Source organism: Zonotrichia albicollis, chromosome 3 (assembly GCF_047830755.1).
Source record: "Zonotrichia albicollis isolate bZonAlb1 chromosome 3, bZonAlb1.hap1, whole genome shotgun sequence".
NCBI classification, from domain to species: domain Eukaryota; kingdom Metazoa; phylum Chordata; class Aves; order Passeriformes; family Passerellidae; genus Zonotrichia; species Zonotrichia albicollis.
This window is the reverse complement of record NC_133821.1, coordinates 6197129-6222894: the sequence shown is the minus strand read 5'-3', so window position 1 is coordinate 6222894 and position 25766 is coordinate 6197129. Positions and strand designations below refer to the sequence as shown.

The following is a 25766-nucleotide window of genomic DNA, read 5'->3' as shown; positions in this document are numbered from 1 at the left end:
AATACTTATAATGAAACCTGTAGCCTTTGACAGTCTGTTTTTCAGAGCATTGAGGTCTATTTTGCTGAATCATTTAATTTGACATAACTGCTTTTGGGATTAATCTGGTTTTGCTGTTTCCATATTACATTATGGGATGCCTGTGAAAGTTAAAGTATCCTTGCCAAATTTCTACATGTTGGGGTTTTTTTATCATCTCAGGTAGGACTTTAAAGAATAATTCCTCACATTACCATGTCATATGATTTTGTTTTTCCATGCCTTCATTATTGTTTCAAGGGGTTTTAAATCCCTGAGAGGGCTGGATGTGAAGGGTAATAGCCAATGGTTTAACATGTAGGTGGCAACAGGAAAAAAAAGGATTACAGAATTTAAACGACATTGCAAAAAACCTAGCTTTTAAAATTAATTAAAGAAGATATCTCTTAAATATGTGAAAAATTAAACCCCAAATTAGAGGCTTTTATAAAGCATAAAGTAAATTACATGAAGAATTCTAGGACTGCTGTTTGTAGGATATATTATGTGAGAAGTGTCCTGTGCTATGCAGAAGTTCAGATTAGATTATCTCTGTGATTTCTTCTGTTTTCAAAAGTATAGCTGAATTAATTCAGGGGCAAAGTTGAGTTCTGTAATGGGTTGAAGTTACAGCATGGATTGTGAAAATTATTTTTAAAGGAATAAAAACTCAGTTTATACTTAACATCTTGTTGGAATGGATTAACTGAAAATTTTTAGTAATATGAAATGGCAGCTCCTAAAAATGTAGTCAGTTTGCCAGAGCCATGCATAGGAGAAGTGGAAAATGCCTGAGTAGAAAAATTTCTACCATGTTGACTAAAGACTCAAATATAGTTGAAATTATTGACTGGATAGAGAAGAAATGAAAGGACAGTCCTGGTGTATTCCTGGTTTTTATTCAGCTTGGGGTTTAGTTTACAGCTAAACTGAATGTGTTGACTGTGAAGCCAGTCTCATAAGTGAAGGGTTGGATGGTTGTAGAAGAGTGACCTAAAAGGCATAGAATAAAGAGCGAAACTGTGAATTTTAAGTGCTAATTTTATTTAATTGCTTTTTCCCCTGATTTGAGAGCTGCCAGGTTGTATAGCATGGAGCCATATATATATATACACACTTGCTTACCAATAGCCCTATTGTCTTCTATTAAATCAGATTGAAGAACTCAGAACTCTGTGATTTTTGATTTCATCAGATGTAAAATTGTTCAGAGTGTGAAATTTTGTGTCTCTATGTGTGGTTTTTCCCTTGTGTTTTTGTCCTGGGTGTGAGCACACCTCTACTTTTCATTCTTTGTTCGTGGTTTCTTGAGCTTCTTGGGCTCACTGCACAAGCAGAGTCTCAGTGCCATCAACCCCTCCTGACACCACTTTGTAGTGATAGCTCAGGTGTCATGATTTATTAATTGAATTACTTTGGAAGATACTTTTATTCCTTTCCTTGTTGTTTAAAATGATCTGCTGGATTGAGAGATTGGACTAAGCTCTCTGCTTCTGAAAGGGACAATCCTTCTTTTTAATCTTAACTAAAGCTTCCCCTCTCTGATGCATGAAGGGTTTAATCTCTTGTGAAGACCAGATCTTTACCTTGTGAAAATCACCCCTGCTCTGTTGAATTAAACAGAACTCAAGCACCTGCTCAGACCTAACCATGGACTTCAGATCTGCTTCAACCATGATTCAATTACAGCATCCTGTATATGTGGAGGGGATGTTGTGCATAGTATTTTTGGTTTTGTAACTTGACTCTTTTGAGATGCATTCTTTTGCTTGTCACTGAACTCCATGTGAAATACATTCTTAAGTGCAGTAGTAAACATTTGAACATATTTTTTCTCCCATGAGCTCTAATTCAATCTAATTTCCTTTCTTTTCCTGAAATGTTCAGAAGTATAAAAATTGAACTGTAAATTGAGAGTGAAAGAAAAAGAAACAGATACATTACTGTGTATTGAGGGTGGGAAGGGACACTTCAATGCCCCTCTCTGTCTGAAGCATCATTGTGATGGAATTTTTTAATTTCACAATTTAGAATCACACAGATTCAGTTCTGCTCAGTGCAGAACGTGTTGGCCTCGGTCCAGGAGAACATTTTACTTTTCTGGTCATCTGTAAACACACAGGCAGAATACTCGTGTGCTTCAGTTTAAATGTGCATCTTGATCAGGGCAGCAGTGCTCAGTACCTTTCTCCTCTCAGCCCTCACCACCGGGCTGGGTGAGCAGTGTGCAGGCAGGTTTTGAAAATAGCAATTGACATTCTCCTCTGGGAAATTTAACTCACAAGACTAATAACCCATCTGTGGTTTATATTTCTGCATCTTGACTTGTTCAATGCATGTTTAATTTGGGAGGGTTGCTTCAAGGTTGTGGCAAGGGCTCTTTGGTGCTATAATTTCTGTTGTGGAATGCAGTCCTGTTGGAATAAGGTACATCATGTACTTTTACTCTTTTGTCAGAGAGCAGAAAGACAAACACGAGCCATGGACTCAGTCCAGTATGCAGAATTCTGTGAAAGTCGGCAATTGAGTTTTTGTAAGTATTATAATGGCTGCACTATATTAAGATGTTTGATTATTATTTCATTTAATAGTGAGCACACCAGAACCTCATGTTTTTTGAAAGCGCTTTTGTTTCATCCACAGTAGTAAAACTTTAAATTCTTTGTCTGTGTAACTCCTGGGAACAGTTAATTTAGCACAGTTTCAGGCCGTCAGGCAGAGTATTCTATTTGAATATTTACCAAGCTTTCTATGTGCTCAGATACTGAGCTGGTGGGGATGACTGCAAAGACAGGACTGGTGAGGAGCTAATGGATTAAAACCACACTTGCCCAAAGTCTGTCATGGTGGTGCTAAAGTCAGCACATAAGCAAAGTTTCATGGCTGCAGGTTTTTTGGAATGCGTCTAAAATTAGAGAAGAGCAGAAAGTTTTGCTTTTATTTCCCGATCCGCAGAGACACAAAGAACTCACTAAAGAGTCTTTTCTATTTTAAGCTGTAAGCTCCTGCTGTGGAATTTATTCACCATTAGCCATTCCAACACTAATAACATGATGACAGAATTAGGGCTTTACTAGCACTGAAAACCAACTTACTAGAAGTACTTGTGGGCCACAACTATAATGAGCTGTAAATTAATGGGCTTGATCCTGTAGTAAAACATCATTACAGAAGTGGTTAAGTGATGACTAAGGTTTTAGGTCAAATGTCAGAGAAAAGGAGGTGAATGAGCCAGTAAAAATCATGACGAAACAGCACATGATCCTACTACACAGACTTGAGCACAGTGGTGTCATTAAAGGAGACCTTATCTTGTTCTTCCTTTTAAATTCAAAGAAAAAGTGTCTCATTTATGGTGAATAAATGACGCATTTGAGATACTGTTCTCCATCAGCAAACGTCAGCAAATGTAGGAAAACATGTTTTGTAAGCATTTCTTTTTCTAATTCAGTATGTTTTTTATGTTTAGTTATAATTTGGCATCACACATCTGTGAACCATTAAATAAATGATACTTCAGATTAGGGCGACTTCAGGAAATGAGAGGTTTGTGATAAAGTCATTTTTAAAACCCCAAAATTGCCATCTGGAGACATAACAAATAAAAATCTTACATTTTCAAAATAAAATAGAATGTTGCTGACCAAGAGATTGTGATCTATAAAAATATCTCAGTGTTATTTTCACAGTGTTTTTAAATGACCGTGTCTATATGGTTCTTTTTCACTGACATTTAATGTCATTAAAGAAAAAGAGAATTACAGTGGTTAGAAAATAGTACCAAGAGAGACATGGGCACAAATTCAATTCCACAAAATGAGCTCAATTAGACAGAACATACTGAAGGCCATGGAGAATATTTGTCCAAAGGCTTTTTTTACTTGTTTATTTCAGTAAAAATTGATTGTGTTACTACATTTAACAAAGTGTATTGCTGTAATACAAGCCCATTGTATTGGGCTTGTATTACAGCCCAATTCTCTCTGTCACAAGAGAATGAACCTGGATGGGACTTCAAGAAACCTGTTCTAAAAAAATATATATAAATAATCACAGCTCCAGATATTTCTGCAGTTTTAAAGACAGGCAAAAGAAAAGGTCCCTCAAAGGATCAAGTACTATAGAATTGCAAACTTAAATTCTAGGGAACATTTTTTGATCGTTTTATCACCTTCACACTTCTCGTGTTTCTTCCTTTTTATTTTTGTTTGTTTGTTTGTTTTTCTTTCGTTAATTATGCAATGTTGCCTTCCATTGACCTTTTTTCTGTTTAACACCTGACTTATCTGTAGCTTTTTAGTCCTGATTGAAAATTCTTTTTCAAAGAGTTGTTTCCTGTTCCTGCAGATAATTTTTCCACCTTGTATTTACTTTGTTTTGGTTGTCCTGTCTCACAAACAGCCCTCATTAAGATCTCTGTCTCAGTAGCTCCTTTATGTCCACAGATTTCTATGATCATCTTGTCCACCACTGACCTAAGCAAGATCTTCTTTATCCTTCCTCTCACTCTCCAAGCAAATACTAAATTTCAGTATCCCGTGTATTTTGCTGCCCTTTTTCTGAATCAATCTCACCCATTACCAGTGTGAAGTTCTTGAATGAATGTTAATTTTACATCTATCCTTATTTATGTGTATCCAAAGCACACTTACAAAACACTCTTGTACAAATAATTTTGGCTCACTTGTGAGCATCTCAGCCCTGTAAAGTTAACACCAGGACTTCCAAGTTCTTCTGTCCTTCATGTGTCTTTGCTATATTTAATACAATTATGTCAGTTTTATCTGGACTCACATTTGTGTTGATTTCTTGTAGTGTTTTTTAATTCATCAAAGATGTGATGCAATAATTTTATTTATTTTACAGTAATATATTCTAAAGCAAGTTTGTCTGGTCCATGCTTCTCTGAGGTTGACCCTTCCTTGTTCTGAAATCTCCTGTGTGATCGATTATCTTGTTTTTTTCTCTTTATTCCATGTGCTTATGGGTCTCCAAAATGTATGAAATAGCTGTCTTTCCCCACTGGTTCCATTTTGAGAATTCCTTCTTTGGCCAATCAAATCACATTCACACTAATTGCTAGAGTTTTGCAGTATTTCTGTGACCCTAAAAAATGGATTATTTTGGCCTATCTATCATTAACTTTTCTTTTTCCCCTATGGTTTTGACTTTTGACAGCAAAGAAAGCATCCAAGTTCCGTGACTGGCTGGACTGTAGCAGTATGGAAATAAAGCCAAATGCAGTTGCAATGGAGATTTTAGCATATTTAGCATATGAGACTGTGGCCCAGGTAAGGGACTGATGGAACTCTAGTGAAAATGAATTAATTACTCTTGGAGGAGTCATGGGGTGGTTTGGGTTGGAAGGGACCTTAAGGCTCATCCAGTTCCAGCCCCCAGCTATGGGCAGGGACACCTTCCATGAGACCAGCTCAAAAATCCAGGCTGTCTTTCAATTTGCTGTGTGACAGATGTGTGCTGTGCTGTGTTCATCCATCTCATGCACAAACAGAAATGTTTTATAATGGCTGCAGGAGAGAGGGGAGTCCAGCACGAACCTTTTTCAAGTCCAAACTGAAACCACACACTTTGCTATGTGACCTTTGGCAGTGCACTGAGGCTCATTCAATCCCATTGCACAACTGGATTAGAAAGAAGGATTTCCTGGAAAACAAAATGCTACCTTAGTGCCAAGCCGAGCCCTCTTGGGTAGATAGATTGCTCCATGTATTTACAGAAGTGGAAGAGAAAGGCTCTTTAGGCTGAAATATGTGAATAACTTTATTTTCATCTGAGAAACATTGAGAATATTCTGCTTCAACCCACAACCCTCACTCTCCCATTGTTACAATGTCATTTTAGTACCATGTCAGTAACTCCACCTGTTTTACCCCTCCAGCTGGTGGACTTGGCCCTTTTGGTTAAACAGGACATGATTCCCAAAGCTGGTGACCCATTCAGTCATGCCATATCTGCCACCTTCATACAGTACCACAACTCTACTGAGGTAAACTTGCTTTTTCATATATTAATGCATTTTATGTTTTGCTTGTAAATGTATTTTCTTCCAAAGCTGTCATTATTGGATGTGATATTGGTACAGACTTCTGTTATGGAGTTTATGAACTTTGAAGTTATGGATTTAGATGGAAAGATATTAAATTATAATTCTAAATGTTAAATTCTCAGTAGTGCCTTTATAATCAAATAAAAATCCTTTTTTCTTGGGTGAAAATTTCTTCTCTCTGTGTTCAAGGCTCTTTTGCAGATTTGGAGATTAAAGTTTTCAAAATTGGCAAATGCACTAAGTACTATGTTGCACGCATTAATAATACACAGATATCATAGTAACTTCTAGAATGAAAAAACCAAATTCTGTATTGCATCTCTTCCAGCAGGGAATCTGAGAAGGAAATAGATGGGGTGAGGTTTGTTTGTGATTTGATTATGTTGTGGCTGTTTGACATTTTGCTTTTACAGCCCCACCTCTTAGGGCAGTCTGCGAGTGTGAAGACCAGTCTTGACTCCCCTGAGAACACACCACCCCCTACACCCACCCCACCAGCATCAGCAGGGCAGCAACACCTTGGGAAAACCCCCTCAGGAGCCTTGGGGAACGGTGGAATTGGACAGGACTCCACCAAATCCAAACAAAGGAAAAGAAAAAAGGTATTTGGTGCACAATCCCAGGGAAAAAAAATAAAAAAGAAAAAAACCCCAAAACATTCTCAGGAAATCATCAGAGAATCACAGAATGTTTGGGTTGGAAGGGACCTTAAAGATGATCCAGTTCCCACCCCCTGCCATGGGCAGGGACACCTTCCACTAGACCTGGTTGCTCCAAGCTCCATCCAGCCTGGCCTTGGACACTTCCGGGGATGGATATCCACAGCTTCTCTGTGCAACCTCTGCCAGGGCCTCACCATCCTCACAGCAAATAATGTGTGTTGTCTTAAATATTAATTTAAACCTATATCACATATTGATGGCCATTGCTATTGTACGGCCAAATGTGTGGATTGGTGTTTTTTTCTATCAGAATTATGCTAAATTTTTCTAATAATGTCTGCAAACTGAATTTTGTCAAGGTGACAACTGCTGCTTCTAAGATAACCTGGTCCTCTACAGGCACAGCAATTGTCACCACCACAGATGATCATCCCTTTCTCTGACAGGGGCAGCAAGCTCAGGTTTTAAGGGCCAAAATAAAAGCAAAATAGGCAAAGAGGTGCTTGTGATCTTCCTGATCTCAGCAGCCTGAGGTGACTGCCACCCTTGCTTTTAACAACTTCGCCTGACTTGCTTCTTTTTTGTACCAGTTGTTTGCATTCAAGCTAAATATTTGTTAGCTTTGTATAAAACAGAGATGTCTCATATTCAGAGTATGCAATATGTGTTACAATTCTTGTCTGCTGTTGCAGAGTCTTGGTGTATTGAGAGGGATATATGTACTTAAAACTCACAAGAGAAATCAATGTGATTAAATAAACTGTAGAGAAAAACTTGTGCTGGTCACTTGGGGATGTTTTGAAGAAATGTGATGGCAGTGCTCATTTTGGTGAAAAGCAGTGAAACTACTTGGGATTTTATCAAGTGTTTTATTAAAAAAATACTCACTTTTCAGGGTAAAACTGGTGATTTCTACAGTGATAAGGTAGAAAAAATGTATTTTCTCCTTCTGATGTCATCAATGCTGTGGATAGTTCTGAAGCGTTCAGCTTCCTCCTGGCCTTATTATACAGTGGTTGGAAAGCTTTTAGTGAATCCTGGAAGGACTTCTGCTTTTTCGTCTTCCTTTTTTATATTATAATTTATTATGTTTTGTTCCTGTGGCTGATTTTCATTATAATACCTAGGAACAGAAATTTAGCTGGAGTTGTAGTTTTTGATGCATTGTATTTTATTGATGCTGAGAGTTTAAGTTCGTAGTATTTGACTAAATGCCTTTCAAAGTAATTATATTCCAAAAAGTGCACAGTTTTAATTAAATATTCTCATTAGTGACTTAATTTGCTTAGGTGTCTACTGGATATAAATGTAGCAAACAAGTTAACCTGGTGAAAAATACTATTTTTAGGCCATGAAGGTCTAGTCCAACAGAAAATATTTGAGTTTCATGTTCCCTTTATGGATGTCAATCAGCAGGAGAAAAATCTGCCATCATATAATGAATAATTCTTTGTGTGCTCACAGGCTCCAGTGGACTCAGTGCTCTTGAAAATAAAACATTTTGTAAAAAACATCCCAAGTTTGAGAGCATTAGGATATGATGTGAATGTATGAGGGGGCCATGGATGTGTGTATATTAAACTTCAGTGTATAATTAAAGTTTTTGTCATTCTCAGTGCACTCACTAATACAATTTTCAGTCATTTATTGCCAAGCAGCCATCATTAGATAAATCATCTGAATTCTGGCAAGCAGCTGTGTCTTGGTGGAGCCTAAATCAATATTTCAAGTTGGCTAGCAAGGAGAAAAGAGTAACTTTTTCTTCTAAAATCCCAGGAAAATTATTGTACAATCTGCCAATAGCAGTGAATTCTTATTTTTACATATTCAGGGTCCATAATCAAAAAAGTCACTTTGAGGTAATTAATTTTTTTTTGTATCCTTCTAACACCCTTATGTCATGTGTTGCAGGTTCAAATTTCAAGTTGATACTCTTCAATGGTGATTTTGGTGTCAGATTGCTTTCCACTTCAGGTGTTTGTTCAATATTTTCCCCACCCCTTGACATCATCATAAGAGCCTGAAATGTTTTAAAAATAGTTTCTGTGGTATTGGAGTACAACTTATATGACCCTTTCATTTGAGTTTGAACATTTTCTGCTCTTTGCAATTGCAACACAGAGCAGCACTAGGTGAAAGATTTAAAAGGACTAACATGGTGTTCTTTGGGTCTCTTAAGCAAAGTTCATGTAAAAGTCCTCTTTGATTTGTTAATAGCTTTTTTTTCTCTGATGTAGTGTGTGGCACCAATGATGTGTATCCTCAGGAAAAAAAAATCGGTCCATTTCATAAAGGTTTATTTTCATACTTTATGCACTGTAGGTCTGTTGTGTGTTTTTGATTTAGTAACAATTTATGTGTTTTTCTGTTGCAGAGCACTGCAGCCTGTGGGATGGAGGCTCAAAGTGATGCCATCCAGCCCAGCCACATCAGAGAGGCCATTCGGCGCTACGGCCACAAGATTGGCCCCCTTTCCCCATTCACAGTACGTAATAACAGAGTTATAAAAAGTTATATTTATAATCTTAAAGAACTCTGATTTTCAAGTGGTCAAATGAAGAAGCTTTGGAATTGTTGAGAGCAATTTGTGGTGACTGTAATTTTCTTTATAAAAGTGGCATAATTCTCTTGGGAAATAAAACTTAGTAATTTCTGTCTCTTTTTGGAAAGACAAAAAAAAAAGGTTTTTTTCCTTTCAAATATTATTTTCTTTCAATTACAAATTATGCTTTTTTGTTAGTGCTTGAATTTTCTGTTTTTCCAAAGTTTAGGTTTACAGTTATTTTAAATTATATGTATTCCAATATGGTGAAGAGCACTTTATATTCTAAAATTAGTTTGGTGTCAGATACTGCTCCAATTGGATGCTGAACTCTCAAGTGACACATTTACGGTTGGGGAAAGAAGAGAATGGGTTTTTTTAGACAACTTTGAACCTCCACTGAAATGTAATAGAACTGATCTTGTGGTAAAACACTGATGGGTTCTGAGGTTTTGCCATCATTTTTTCTATGCAAATTGCAAATCCATTGTTCAGAGCAGCCAAATAAATTCTTTATTCTCAGCTGATGAAAATGCAAAAGCAGTCCATCTCCAATGTCATAAATTGGGGTCATTTTCTTCTCATCTGCAGTTCTGTTTGGCTTTTATCCTGCTTACCTCAGAATATCTGCATTTAGAAAATAGTAAATGTCAAAGAAACAGTTATAGAAAAAAAACAAACAAAATCCACCAAACAGGACTTCAGCTTCTAAAAATCAGGATGAAATTGTCCAATTTCTGAGAGATTTTAGGAAAGGAAATTTCTTCTGAATTTGGATTAATTAATATACATAAAAGCAATGCAGAAGTATATGAAGGCCATAAGTATAAAGGAAATAGTGGGATTTCAGAAGCAAGGAACAAGAGAAGAGAAAAGCTATAATGTTATTAGTTATAATTTTCCTAGTGCCAAAACTAATCAGTGGTTTATAGATGGCAGTGAAAGTTTGATTTATTAATGATGGTCAATACACAATTGCAATGAATTGTCTTTATGTAACATTGCTTTTTTTCTTTTGCCACACAGAAATGCGAGATTAATATCTTGTAAAGTGTTGGATAGAATTTCCAGTTCAAAACAGAAAAATGTCTTTAGCAGAAGTTTGCTAAAAAGTAGTAGTGGTAGTTAAGAATATGGCAATAGCTTCTGAAAGCAGAGAATGTATTTAACTTTATTTTTAAAAAGTAAAGCACTCACATAAACAGCTGCAGAAAGGTGAATCTTCCCTCCCTGACCCTCACTAAAAGTGCTTTGGTCAATTATTAACCAAAGTTCAAATTTTTTCTTCAACCACAAGGTATAATAAAACACCCTGGTTTGTGTTGAGGTTTTTTTATGTCCTCCACTCTTGAACTTCCCAAGCAGTGCAACTGAACAATTTAATTTGTTAACATTACCTACAGTCAACGTGGTTGATGAGAGGAGCAGATCTTGTTCCCTCTGAACAAGCCAAGAATAAGAGGGAATCTTAGGTCAGCTTCTGGATGCCTACAGATGTTGTAGAGCTGTAACGTGATTCTGCTTTTAATGAAAAGGCTCAGGAAAAGTATTTTGAGAGATATTGCAGAGTCTGCATTTAGGTCCTTTCCCCTGTGAGTTCCCTCGTTGGAGTTTTGGGAGAGACCTGGCAATGACAATTGTCCATGCAGCAAACAGAAACCCTGGGTCTTAATTTGGCACAAATGTGGATGGAGCACTGAGTACCCTCTGCAATCTGCATTATTGCAGATTTCCAGGACAAATACAATTTAATGATGGCCACATCTGGTGGTGTGTGTGTAATCAAACCTGAGGAAATGAATAAACAGAAGTGATGCAGATTTTTATGTAATCAGGCGTGGCCGTTTCCTCAGATCTCAGCAGCAGGGACTGTGTGACAGAGCCCATGTAGGCAGTGCAAAACCTTGGTAAAATATTAGAAGTCTGAGCTGCTCTCTGCAGTGTCTGAGGGGAAAATTGTATCAGAAGGATCTAAACCCTTCCTGGATTCTTTGAAGCAGCTAGAAGGGATATTTTTATGGATCAGTGCAATAACCAACAGACTGGCAGTTGTCAAGGGGCTGCTGCATTCAGAAAGTTCATAACTGAACCCAAACCACCAGGGGATGAGTTTCTAACAGGAAAAATGCAATTTAACCGTTGTGTTGTCCTACACAAGGATGGATGATGTGGAAAGAGAGCTGCCAGTTGCTTCCCAGCGGTTCTTATGGAAAGCCACTTTTTAAAAAAGACAGTTGAGGAGTGAAAAAGCTTCATGCTTTTTCCAGCTAGTGAATAGCTCAGCCCCAAACATAGAATTTAGATTTCATTTTTGTAAGAAGAAAATATAGGATAATGTTTTGTTTTTAAAAAAGTACATATACTTCTGTTTACTTAAGAGAATAATTATGTATTTGTAGAGCACAAACAGTTACTTTTTTTTACATCTTTCCCTGTTTTGCTGTTTCATCATGATTGTCACTCTCTTCCATCTGATTTGGTGATAAGTGTTCCTAAGGAGTTGGTTTTGGAAGAAGAGTTAGCTATACAATTTATTCTTTAGCAACATTTGATGAATGTTGGTTTGCATGGAAACAACACTTTGAAAGTTTTATAATCATATGGTAAATGAAAACTAACATTAAACCAGTGAAAATGATCCCTTTGCATTTATTTTGACCTTGATAGTTATGTCAGAATGACTAACATAATTAGAGCATTTAGGTTCTGTCTCCAAGTGCAAGCCACAATGGAAAGCAGCAAGTGTACTCTGGATCCTTCTGCATTGTATCATGTCTAAGGTAATTTAGATATGTGTTTTATCTAAATATTTTCTACAAACAGTGTTGGGTGGTGCTCAGTGTTACCTACTTTAAAGCATGGTCTAGACTTGTGAAAATCAGAGAAATATTAAGCAATAGCACCATGTAATTTTGCAATATAGGAGTGGGAAGTATGGAACTCTCCATCATATGGAATAATGCAATTCCATGTGCTGGACCTGTGTGTATTTCTATGCACATTTAAGTTAAGGAAGTGCATAGTGAAATGATGTCCAGCCTTAACTGGGCCTGTAGGAATAATCCCAATAGTCTTCCAAATAGTAGTATTTATTTTGCCAAGGTGTTCACAAAAATATTAGGTGGCATGAACACAAGCATACTGTCTCTAGAGAAATTGTTTTAAGTTACTTAATTTGATTGTATTTCAGACAGTTGGGGTAGCAAAAAAATAATTCTTTAAAGAGTTTTTATTCTGTGAACAGCACATAGTGCTTACCTGGAGTCTTGATAGGAGCAGCTGTGAGTGGAGCATGAACAGCCTGTAAGCAGTGCTTGTGACCACAAGAACAGCTGTAGCAAAGAGAGCAGCTCCAGCAAAAAAGACAGCTGAGATCCTTTACTCTGAAATGAAAAGCAAAGTGGTCTGCTACAGTAGTGGAAGACCACAGGCAAAAAGAACAAGGAAATGTTTCCAAAGCAGATTCTTTGTCTTTAGTTTATGGCAACTTTGAAATGAAGTGCTTCAGATGTTTAGTTAAGAGAAAATGAGTTCACAAATGTGAATTGTAATCCTGCACAGGCTCATGGCAGACCATGGCCATTATTCAGCAGCTTGTACATGTGTAAATGGGGTGTATTGAATTAACAGGGGTATAACCAACATTTCCTTGGGTATTTATGTTTTGGGGAAAATGTTTCTTCAGCCTCCCAGGCATTTCAGTATGAAAAGGCTTGCTAGTCTAAACCTTCTCTTGTTAAATATTTCAGTCTCATAAAATTGCCTATGCAGCATAAAGAATGAGTATTTACAAACCTGTGTTTATAATATTGCTTGTGACATTCCCTGCATGAAGAGCATGTAATAGCAGAGAATGTGATTTGGCAGAGACTTGAATTATTTGGGCCTTACAGAGCCCTGCCCATACTCTTAGGGGTTCTTAAATAATAAATGCAAGTATCCCATGTGGACTTCAGTAGGGTACATGTACATGGTAATCATAGTTTCACAATGAAATTATGCATTTAGTCAAGGTCTTTTACTTCTGATGTTTTTAAAGTGCTTTTTATTGGTCCTGATTGAGCTCAGCTTTTATGCAAATGCTTAAATCAATTTCTGTAGTGAAAAACATTGAAGTTCATCAAGGATCTTGAATAATTTCAATATAATAAAGATGGTTTTAACTCTATTAATTTCCCCTAAAAACTAAATCTGTGAAATAGCAGCTGATGACCTGGCAAAGTTTATGAGAGACTAAACCAGCAGATTCAGGGAGTAGAAAGAAGAGAGGGAAGCCTTTAAAATACAAAGGATAATGTGGCAATATGATATTTGTCTAAGAGGACGTTTTGGAAAGCAAGTATGGTTTAGGTGCTTTAAAAGGTACTTCAAGAAGAATTCAGCTTTACATTCACTGAATCACAGAATGGGTCAATTGGAAGGGACCACTGAAGGTCTTCTGGTCCAAGCTCCCTGCTCAAGCTGGGTCCCTCAGAGCCCAGGGCACAGGCTCCTGTCCATGAGCCTTTTGAGTATCTCCAGAGAAGGAGGCTCCACAACCTGGAATTGTCACCCAGAGGATTTGGTCTCCAACTTAGTCCTCTTAACTGAAAGAAATTTCTTTTTGCATGTTTCACATCAAAGTAGTAGTGAGAAGAAATTCTGGAATATAATCCTCAATAATTGCTTCAATAGACACAATGTGGATGCAGTACAGCTGAATTTTTCTAAAGCACTTGAATGATAAAAAGTTTTGAATGCTGTTTCCGAAAGAAATTAGTTACATGGAAACCAAATAAAATATCTCTGATACTTAGGGTCCTGTAAAATATAGACTGCCCATATTGATATTCTGAATCAATTGATACTGATTTTGAAGAAGTCAGGATTTCATTCTTAATCACTTCTCAAAAATGAAATGTATGTATTTATGTCAAAAGGCATTTGAAAACTTTCCCTTCTGTTACACATTCAGTTTCTGATATAGAAAGAGTCACATTGACATTTTCATGCTTTCTTCTCATTTTGAAAGCAAAAAAAGGGCATTTTATTTCATTAATCAGTTACATATTTATGATGTCTTTGTCTATACTTCAAGCTGTTGTCTGCAGTTATTTGTAATTCTACAGTGTTAACACTTTGTGTTTGAAAAAGATGAGTTATTACTCTATAAAATCAGTAGGAAGTCAAATCTCAGTTTGGAAATCTTGGTTCCCTTCTCTACCAACCCCTATCCCAAGGTTCCTCCTTTCAGATTTATGAAAGAAAACATTTCTTTCTGTAAAAGGTTTTTGTATGCCAGCATCTGGAAGTGTTTATTTCAGTGGCGTGTAATCTATCTGTGGATTTAGTTAGCACCAGACCCCCTTTTGTGTACTCCTGACTTAAAATTTTTATAAATGATCTTGTTGAATTTGTGCCAGTATGCACATGGTTTGGCTGATTGCTGCATATATCCTTTACCTGCCAGTCACCTTTGATTTATATTCCTTCCCTTCTGCTTTTGCCTCCAAAAATGGTGCCACTGAACTGTCCTCTAAATCATCTTATTGGATAAATTGCTCCAAGATGAGATGGCACAGTTTTGGCTGACTCCTCAACAGAAGGCATTCCTATAATCCATGCTTGCCTGCTCTCTGTAGGGCCATTCAAAAAAGAGAAGGAACAGGGAAATGGGGCTCCCTCTTTGATTCCAGCACTATTTCTTCCAGTGCTGTTCAGAAATGTAAAATGGGGCATTTGATTTATATGGCTCTTAATACCATCTGAAGACCCATAAACTGATGGAGAATCTTTCTCATCTTCTCTCCTGAGCTGAACTTCTTCATTAGATAAATTTAACCCTGAAAATATGTTTAATAGGGTTTTCTCCCAGAAAGATTAAAATGTTAAAAATAGCATATTCAAGAATATATTAAAGCATTTCATTTGGAATAGATTATATAATATATATGACAGTTCTTTCCATTATAAAAATCCCTGTTGGTTTCCTTAAGCTAAACAGCTAATACTGCTTCAGAATAACAACAGTTCTGTAAGCTTTACTTAATGACATTACTAATTTGGAGAGTTTTATGAAGTTTCTTGGAGAAAAACAGGTGGCTTGGCAATAATTTAAAAGGTTCCCAATTTGTGGTAGCAGTTTCAGGGGGTTTCATGTTTCTAAAGAGGGAGACCAAGCTGCATAATACTTAAGAGTGTCTGACACAATGATGTATCATTTTAGAGTAAGTTTCCAGAAGTTCATTGGTCATTAAATGTGCTGCTTGACTTTATATTGCAGTTTCCCAGCTGTCCCTACTGGGGGTAATCTTAACGCTCCAACAGAATTTATTAATGAGGGCACAAGCTCACAGGACTGATGAAGCAGTAAGTTGCCCAGATGATTTTATTGAACAGGAACATAGATTTTTAGATAAGACAAAAATGTCATTGAAGTAGATTTGAAAAGAACTGACTCCCTTTCTACAGAGCACTAGGAAAGTATTTACAAACGGTCTGGATAGTATTTGATATCCTGTGGGGATATTTAAAATTCTTGGATAGCACATACATCAGTGTCCTACTACACAACACAGTGCATGAATTGTTGCAAGCAGCACGTGAGGCTTTCAGGCAGCATAGATGTGGTTCTGTTGAGGCAGGAGACACTGGCATGGAGTGACTCTGCTAATGCAGTTTGTACAGCCACACAGAGGGTTGTGTAAATTGTGTCACTGCCTGTTCAGACCTGCTGTGCTGGAAGTGCTGAACAATGTCTTGCTCAACATAGGAGCTCACACTGCAAAATTTTATGATTTTTTCATATCTAATGCTTAAAAAAATCTGATTTGTCAAACAAATAGCTAGCTCTGTTAGTGAGAAGATAAGTGAACTATAAGGTTTGCAATCACCTGAATCTGTCATATAAACTAAAGAAACTCCTAGTCTCATTAACCGTATTTTTTAATTTTTTTTTCTAACTGTATGGCCAGATTCAAACACATACTAGCATTTCAAGCACAGTTGTACTGATGTACAAGAATCTGAGGGTTAGAATATGTTACTTTCCAAAAGTGTGTGTTCTTATGTGCCTCCTGAGAGGCTTAAAAAACTTTATATGGATGAGAATCTGACTTCTGGTACTCTGCTCAAGGCAATCTAACGTGTAATACATAAATATGAATTTCAAAGGTAAGGTGAGAATTATAATTCTAGAGCAGAGACTGGGACAAAAAGGTTACGTAATTTAGTGCTCCAGGATATTTATTTACAAAAATAAATATGTCTTTCTTCAATAATTTGCAGTAATTTTTGTAAAGACATAGGCATTGCATCTATGCAGCAGGTATATTCTGGTTACTAAAAGAAAGTTACTAAATAGTTAAAAGTTACTAAATAGAAACTTGGTTGTTGAGGAATCCTAAGAACAAAATGGAAGAATCTTAAAAGGGATGTGTATTTTTTTACTTGTCTTTGCACAGAATTACAGTGCAGCTCCCTGCAAGATTCCTGCTTTTGTGATTTTGTTAGATAATAGACAATATCATGTACTTATACCATTATATAATGAAAGATCAGTTGCAGTTGTATCTTATACAATTCTTTCAGATTTCGCTTGAATGTGAGCATTCATTCACATTTTTCTCCTTGAAAGATTTGAAGTGCTTTATGAGCTGGAGCTGCTTGTAGCTGTCAGTTCACTCTCAGTGCTGCTCTGAGCCAGCTCAGACTGAGATGCAGCAGCTGTGATTCAGCAGCTCTGTAGCACAGGATGTGAGCCGTCTGGACGTAACTTTATGAGAACTTTAGGATCATGTAATAAGGCTGTTTGACTTGGAATTAACCTACAGTTGGAGAAAAATTGCATGAAATGTAATTTCTTGTGAGCAGGATCTTCATTTTAGGTGCTGCTTGTATGACTGATGCTTGACAGATGTGTCCTTTTGTATTGAGCTTGGATAGAAGGACAGGCTGGATGGGGCTTGGAGCAGACTGGTCTGGTGGCTGGTCATCCTGCCTGTGGGGATGGAACCAGATGGTCTCAAAGGTCCCTTCTAACACAAACCATTCTGGGATTCTGAGATTCCATGATAGAAGCTCTTACCCGTGGACATCTCTGGCATCCCTGACTTGTCACTTTGCAAATAAAGAATGTAGAACCTCTAGAATAGCAGAGTAAATCTGGAAAGGGGCAGATAATAATATGGGAGCACCAAAACCAAGTGGAGATATTTTTTTATAACTCTTATCATCTGTTATTTTCCATTTTAGTTGCCTACTCTTGTCCCTTAAGTCCTACAATAGTACTCAAACTCAATTACTTGTTCAGCTTGGCACAGGAAAAGACAAAAGATTTCTGAATAAAAGCTGTGATTTTGTGCTTTGTTTCACTCCATTTATCATGTCCCACTCAGTGAGGTGTCACTTCTCATTTAAATCTTTGATACCACTAACAACAAAAGAAGTTACTGAATGTGCAGCAGTACAAATTATGTTTGATTGCCTCTCATTTCTGTCCCCTGTCCTCTGCATGCCCTGGGGCAAAGGTGGTCATTCTCCTCTCATCCTTCTGATACATCTCCAGGCATCTGAAGGCAACGCTGATTTGATTGCTAGAAAATCTCTTTAACATTTAACTTTTACTTTACTTTACTTTCTCTAAACCAGACCCATTTCAGGGAGCCTGGCTGCACACTTGGTACTGCTTGGAAATATTTCTCTAGGAAAATCAAGTGAAAACACCAGCCTTGAGGCAACCAAACACATTTTATTAATTTTATTTTGGGGTTTTTGTGTTTCTTCCCTGAGGTTTTGTATTATTCCAGCTTTCTGACTTTAGCTTCAAGGTTGTGTAAACCTCAATTCAGCAAAGCAGTCATCTGCTTAATTTTTTACTATACCTACAGTCAGACAAAGGCAAGGGCTAAATTGAGGCTTCTGGTATTATTAGTAATGTAAGTTTTGATTCATCTATTATTTCAGTTTTGTTTTTTGGGGTTTTTTTAAAATTTATTTTGCATAGGAGAAAAGGAGATACTTGTAGGACATTAAATGGGATGAAATTAAGATCATATTCTTTTTCTCACCTTGTAATATTTGCTCACTGGGACGTTTTGGAAGATAAAGACTTTAAACTTAAGATACAGCACTTGTCAATATTTTGGAGTTAGCAGAGCTAAGAAAAAAAAAATCACAAAATGAAGGAAAATTCTAGAAAGGGATATCAGACTTCAGAAAAGGAAAACAGCAAAACAAGTACCAGTCATGTTTTAGTGCTGTGTGCTGCTGTACTTACATTTGTGACTGTGGTTTCCAGTTTAGGATTAAGCTTCAACCAGGGCTTTCTGGTACATCTCTTGTTATCTGCTGTTCTACAGTGACAAAATTGCACAACCAAGATGGTTTTCTTGCATTTAAGCCAAACCTCTTCCTCCCAGTTATATCCCTCTGGATAATTCAGTTCCCTTCACAGCAATTAAATTCTTTAGCTGCTTATTGGTAGAAGTTACACCCTTTCTTCCATGACAATCTCAGGAGAGGGGATATGAGAAGGGATTTTGCCTTGATAAGACAATTTTCTGTCTCTGGAGGTATTTATGACACTGAATATGCACATGGATGAAAATATATTGGGCTTTCATAAAGACCCTGAGCTTTTCTGCAAAGCCCTGAGAACGTGTTTGAAATAAGTGGTTTCCTTCAGGTCTCAGTTGCAGAATGACCATGGAATCTGGAGTGTACCTGAGTGATTAAAACACATCTAGTTCTGTTTTACTAATTTGGAATGCATTCCACAGGCTGGAGCTGCCTAAGAATTATATGCCTCTAATTTCACATAATTTAAATTCCAATAATGCTAGGAGAAAAATAAGTAACAGTGAGAAATAATAAGGGAAAAAACCCAAAAAAAATAAGAAGAAAAATCACATAATAAATATTTGCATAGAGTCCTAACACTGGCTGATGGGGGAAAGGTTGGGGAGGAATTGTACTAATGCAATATTCCAGGCTATGTACTGGCACAGGTCAGTCTTAAAATGTGTTGATGTGCTGACAGGATTGTCATTTTTGATGGCAAAGAATTGGGACAACAGGAAAAAAATAAGACTCTCCAGAGATCCACATGTGTTAGTTTTACTGCAGAAGGTGCTAAAACTGCTGGAAGCAAGCAGTCTCCGTGCAGAATTATTGCAATGCAAATGGCCTGGAAGTGAGAAACAGTAATTTCATGAGGTAATTTTGTCAGTGGTGAAGGGTTTGGGGTTTGGGTATTTTTTTTTTCCTTGCAAGAAGGACAGGTTATTAACATTTACCATCAAGAAAACTCTAGTTCTAATTGGTGTTTAGATATGATGCTTAAATTACCCTCAGAAGATATAGTGGAGGTTTGGGGTGTGGATTAAGTGCTTCTGAGAAAAAGCATTCAGCTGTTTCTGCATCTGTTAACAAGAAAGTTAAAACAATCCACCATTGTGCATGGAGGGTTTTATTTTTTTTACAAAAAAGGAGCAGATGGTACAGAAGGAAGGTATATGCTTGTTGCCATGTTAGGAAGCTTGGGATTTTATATCCCATGGGGTAGATGAGGCCCATCTTCGTCCATAATTTATTATAATCATATTTAGATGATAAAAATAGTTAACTAGGTACAAAAGAGAGAAATTAAATAACTCAACAAATAGATTAAAAGCTACTAATTATGGCTCTTTAGAATATGTTGAAAGCCTTTCATGTGATCAAGCAAGACTAATTTTGAGACAATTTTATAGCCAGTTCTAAATCATCTGAAGTAATGAGACATTTTGAATGCTAAATCTGAAATACATAAAAGAATACTGTGTTTATTGTAGTTTTTAAAAGGTGTGTGATACCATTTATTTAAAATGGGATTTTTTTTCTGGAGTCTCAACTTCCATTACAGAAGTACACTGTCATTTATCTTTAAAAATGGGGGAAAACAATCTCATTAGTAATGCTTTTCAGTGTAAGAACATGGGGCAAGATCCAGGATTCATCTGTATTTCTGTATTATTCATCTTACATGAATGCAGAACAGAAGTTAATGATGGCTCAATAGATTTTGCAATATAGAGACATGACAAATTATAAGATTTGATAAGATAAACAGAAGAGTGAAAGGAGATAGTGTTGTTCAGCTGGTGAGGAAGTGGTCTCAGTATATAAATTACCCAGTCAGTAAGAGATTTTTTCCTGTACGAGTCACAGCACAGAAGAGATTTAAGAATGAAGTGACAGTGGGTGATGAGGTTCATCTGCTGTTGGATTTTTCCTACCAAAAAGATGCTGCAGGAGATGTGCTGGCATGAATGTTTGGTGTGTGCACAGCAAAGAGTGGCAAGTGAGGTGATCCAGGTTGGAATGTGACATTTGATGGGAGATGTGCTGCTGCACAGGAGGAGGATGTGTCATGAGGGGAAATGGAAAGCAGCTTCTGACGCATGTGGCTGAGAGGAAAATCAAAGTGATGGGTGGGAGAAATGAGCTTGGCAGGATTCAGATGACTTGGTACAAACAAGAAAATGTTTTTTGAAGCTAGATTCCTCAGTGTTTCTGTGACTTCTGCAGATTGGAATCTGGACGGAGGGTAAGGAGGGCTGTTATGTGCCACTAGGATTGTTATTAGGGAATAAAAATACAAAATGCAGCTGAAATCCCAGAGTGAACAGAGTACTCAATCTCAGAGATAAAACCCATGTTACACCTTGATGATGGTGGGGTACGCGGGGTTATTGATGAACAGAAATGGAGGATTTGGACTAGGTGGGAGATGAGAAATTCCAGTTTATCCACATTCAGCCTGAGCTGGCAGCTTGACATGAGAGCTCTCAGAGGGACATAAAAATCTACCTAGTCCTGAGTTATTTGGCCTGGAACCTTTATCGGTTGTACTTTGGGGTAAGGAACACCTACAGCCATGTCTGCAAGCAAAGGTTACAATGCAGAGGTTTATTTGCTTCCCCTAATTTATTGCATACTTCCCAATTCATCAAAGAACAATTTCCTTTTAGGTTGCTGAAGCAAACCCTTATATTTCTTATGTTTTCATGGAAAGAATTCATTCCCAGCTTCATAAAGTTTATTTTCAAGAAATTATGGGTTAAAATTTTCTACTAATGCCTTTTTCCAAAAAAAAAGTAATATTTTACCTTAAAGTGATGTGGCACCATTCAGCTGCCTGAAGTCAGCAGCAACTGTTTGGCTTTAGTACTTACTGACATAAATCCCAAGAAAAGCCCTAGATACTGGGAAGTTCTGCCTGTCACCATTTTAACTGAGGCTGCCTTTGTAACACCAATGGAAAGGTAATAAAGGGGGACCTTGCCCCTCTCTAAAATTCCCTGAAAGGAGTTTGTGGCCAGGTGGAGGTTGGGGCCTTCTCCCAGGTAACAAGTGACAGGACAAAAGGAAATGGCCTCAAAGTACACCAGGGGAGGTTGAGGTTGAACATTGGAAAAATTCTTTTGTGGAAGGGTGGTCAAGGCTGCTCAGGGTAGTGGTGGAATCACCATCCCTGGAAGTGTTGAATAAATGTGTGGATGTGGCATTTGGGGACATAGTTCAGTGGTGAGTGCTGGGTTAATGGTTGGGCACGATGATCTCAGAGGTCTTTTCCAGCCTAAATAACTCCAAGATTGTATGAATGAGGCTTTGCTGGTTGCTCTGAGAAATCCTCTATGCTGCTGTATTTTATGGTATAGGCAGAGTTGCTGGAGCTCTGCTTTCATAGTGAGTCTTGCAGGTTTGGAAAATTTACATTGCAAACTCTTCAACTTTCCATTTCTCCAAAAATAGTTTACTCAGAGTCTAGTTTCCTTGTCAAATATTTTTAGAGTGAAGTTAATTGAGGATTGTAAAATAATGAAGAGGACAAGGTAGTGACAAAGAGTTACTGAGTTACCATTTGATAAATGAAGTGTAAGCAAGTCCTTTTCGTTCCAGAGGAGCCAGATGTTAAGTATTTCATCTGCAAATTAAGCAAGTGGGCAACGTTTACAGTCTCTGGGGCTGCATCTTGCAAAGTAGGGATTTTAAGACAGTGTCCTGGAGTCTTGGGGAGTCACTTGAGTGCAATGGGGCCAATCCAGTGCTGTAGCTGAAGGGGCTCAGGCAGTCCTCAGGCTGTCCTTGGGTGGGCAGGAAGGGGAATAGGAAATAGAAGAGTTTTCTGCTATCCTGGGGCAAGCACAGCTAGAATGTGCGCTTGTGTTTTAGTGAGAACCTCAACAATTGGGTAAAACACTAGAAAATGCCAACACAGAGACAAGAGGGAGACAAACTGGAGAATGTGTTGTGTAGCCAGTCATTAAGGACCCATAAAAAAGAAAAATGTAATGTCTTAAGGTTTTTGAGTCCTTCCATGCAAACCTTTGTGGATATGCAAGGTGGGATTCCTCTGGAAAGATACAGATATTTGTATCTGAGCATAGTGACAAACACCTGTGAGCACAACTAGACAGGTTGCCCAGAAAAGCTGTGGCTGCCCCATCCCTGGCATTGTTCAAGGCCAGCTTGGACAGGGCTTGGAGCAAATTGGGATAGCAGAAGGTGTCCCTGCCAGTGGCAGAGGTTGGAATGAGATGGTTTTTAAGATCCCTTCCAATGCAAACCACTCCATGATTCTCTGATTTCCTTCATAGTCAATTGAGAGGAACAAGCATTTCTGGGCTGTAATTTATCTCTTCCTAAGGTAGCTGTTTAAGAGGGGTCAAATGGACCATGCTGTGGAAGTGCCTTTTTCTTTACCTTGACAGGATGATGTGTGTGAGGAGTTCTTCTAGTGCAGCTTGACATTTAAGTAAGACAAATTCAAGCTAGAAATAAGGCATATATATTTATAACAACATAACTAAGTGCTGAAATAACTTAGCCAATGATTGTGACAGATTATCCATGACTGGAAAATTTAAAATCAAGAGGAGATGTTTCTGTAAAAGCCATGCTTAAGTTCAACCACAGCTATTGGTTCTGGAGAGCCAATTCAAGAAAATTGTGTGGGCTGTGTTATGAGCACAGTGAGGTTAGATGGTCCTTTCCATCTCTAAGAGCTATGAATCATCCTTTGCTGGTGCTTTGGTAAACTGTAAATGTGAAAATCCACTTTGAACGAAGGTCAGCAGCTTATTTGGTTTGAATTCCTGATGTTCACATTAATAGTTTCAAAGGAAATAAGTTGAAATTTGCCTTCCTAAATATAGCAATTTCACTTCAGAGTTACAATTTTCAATATCTTTTCATTAGTTTCGTGTTACACAGCATAGTCAGATCTTTCTTCTAAAAGGAAAAATAAACATACCAACAACGTAACATAAGGTTTTGGAAAGTAGATATTAATTTTATAATTTTATAATTTTTGACATTTGTTTTTAGAAGTAAAGTTTTGGTAATTAATTATTAAAACAGGTAGATTAGAAAGAGAAAAATCACAATAGCTTTTAAAAGTCAATGGAGTTGCCCTTTTTTAGAACCCTCCAAAAGTTTGGGTCATTATTTCTGTATGTGGCATCTCTATACATTCTTATAAATATTCATATTACTCCTATAGTATGAATAAAATGGGCTAAATACACCACCTTAATTAGAGTAGTGGAAATAACAAGTTATTTCCATTCTTTGAATGTCTTTGGCAAATTTCCATTTTGTCAACATAATTAAGATATATTAATATTAATCTGGTAAGTACTGTAACTTTACATAGTGGAAAAATAAAATAAAATGGACCATGAGAACATTTTTCAATATCAGTTTAAATTTTAATACTTTATATTCTTGTGAAAAGTTATAAAAATGTGTTATTAGTTTATTACCCCATTAAGAAAACAATGCAGCAACAGATGCTTGTTACCCTGATTTTCTCAGTCTGTTTATGGGGATGTTTTATCAAAATGGGTCTTTTAAAAGTTATAAAGATGTAATACTCTCCTAAATTAGGTCATAAATGCCTAATGTGGAAAACTAATACATTTTATTATTTTTCAAGTATGAGTTTATGTATATTAAAATATGCAGCTGTTAGGAAGTCTGGAGTGTGCATAACAGAAACATATTGCATTACAAGATGTTAGTGTCTCTCTGATTATGTACATTCTTTGTGCACATGCCCACACGAGTTTTTGGCACATGGAAGAGACTACATGAACATTTGGCTCAGTATTATTTTCTAATATACATTATTATTTTATTAATAGATGTAAATGCTGAATAAACTGAGCATGTACATTCATTTTTACTGTGATAAAAAATCCAAATCCTGACAGCAGCCACGTACAGAAATTGAGGAGGTGGATCTAAAGTGCAGATATGAACAACATTCAGTTGCAACATGAGCCATTGTATGCTGTGTTTCTATACAAATCATAGGAATTTCTCTACAAGGAGCAGTATCAAGACAATGTCTCTCTTTAAACCTCATTTTGTCATCATGCTGGAATGGATTTGTAGTAGCAGAGGAGAAGGAGAAATTCAAGTACCTGATTTTTGAAGGTAGCATAGTGATCATGGCTGCTTTAGGAATCACAGAATCTCAGAATGGTTCAGGTTGGAGGGAGCACAGTGGATCATCTGTTCCCTTGTCCCTGATCAAGCAGAATTACCCAGAGCACATGGCACATATGGCATGGGATTGTGTCCAGACAGGTCTGGAATATCCCCACTGAGGAGACTCCACAGCCTCTCTGGTCTCTGTTCAGTGCTCAGTCACTGCACAGGAAAGAAGTTCTGCCTCCTGTCCAGGTGGAACTTGCTGGGCTCAGTCCCTGCCCGTGGCTCTGGTGCCATTGCTGGGCCCTGGAGCAGAGCCTGGGCCCTGCTCTGCCCCTCCCTGCACACAGGGACACCCAGGGCTGAGGGCCCCTCTCAGCTGTGCCTCCTCTCCAGGCTGAACAGCCCCAGCTCCGTCAGCCTTTCCTCCTCAGGGAGATGCTACAGTCCCATCACCTTTGTCACCCTCTGCTAAACCCATTCCAGTACCTCCATATCTCTTTTGCCCTGAGATCCCTAGAAATCATAAAACTAGAAGGATTTTTCCAACCTAAATGATTCTGTGATTCTGTGATTTGCAAAATTTCCCATAATTTGAGGTGGATAGACCAGTTGTCAATGATGTTGCTGAACCTCAGACTCCATGTCTCCTTTGATGGAAGCCTTTAATGATCACAAAAATGTTCATAAAGTGTAAACCAGATGTGTGGCAATGATGGGAGTGAATTAATAGAGACCTCTTTCACACACACACGCAACCCTCCTTTAATAATTTATCTATGTAGGAAATTCTATGTATGGTATTATTTTGTTATATAAGGGAGACAGGATTGCATAGTTTTGTGTGTTTTATTCTGGCAATTACTATGGCATTGTTTGGCCATTTGTCTGAGTGGACACATCCCTCAGCAACCTGCTCAGGTGGGCTTAGACAATCTCTAGAGGGGCCTTCCAGATCCAGAGAGTCTGAGATTCACAGTGCTGTTGGGTGCCTATTTAGGGATTGTGTAAATTCAGG

At 37.5% G+C, this 25766-nt stretch overlaps 1 protein-coding gene across 5 annotated transcripts in view; it reads left to right on the top strand.

Moving 5' to 3' along the window:
* SUPT3H (SPT3 homolog, SAGA and STAGA complex component) overlaps positions 1 to 25766 on the top strand; it is a 255319-nt gene that overhangs the window by 196568 nt on the left and 32985 nt on the right. For all 5 annotated transcript variants that reach the window (XM_005490363.4, XM_074536525.1, XM_074536527.1 and 2 more), the window contains exons 7-11: positions 2476 to 2551; positions 5197 to 5309; positions 5918 to 6025; positions 6499 to 6687; positions 9122 to 9232. In XM_005490363.4, the coding sequence (XP_005490420.1) occupies positions 2476 to 2551; positions 5197 to 5309; positions 5918 to 6025; positions 6499 to 6687; positions 9122 to 9232 (597 nt within the window). The remainder of the gene's footprint in view (positions 1 to 2475; positions 2552 to 5196; positions 5310 to 5917; positions 6026 to 6498; positions 6688 to 9121; positions 9233 to 25766) is intronic.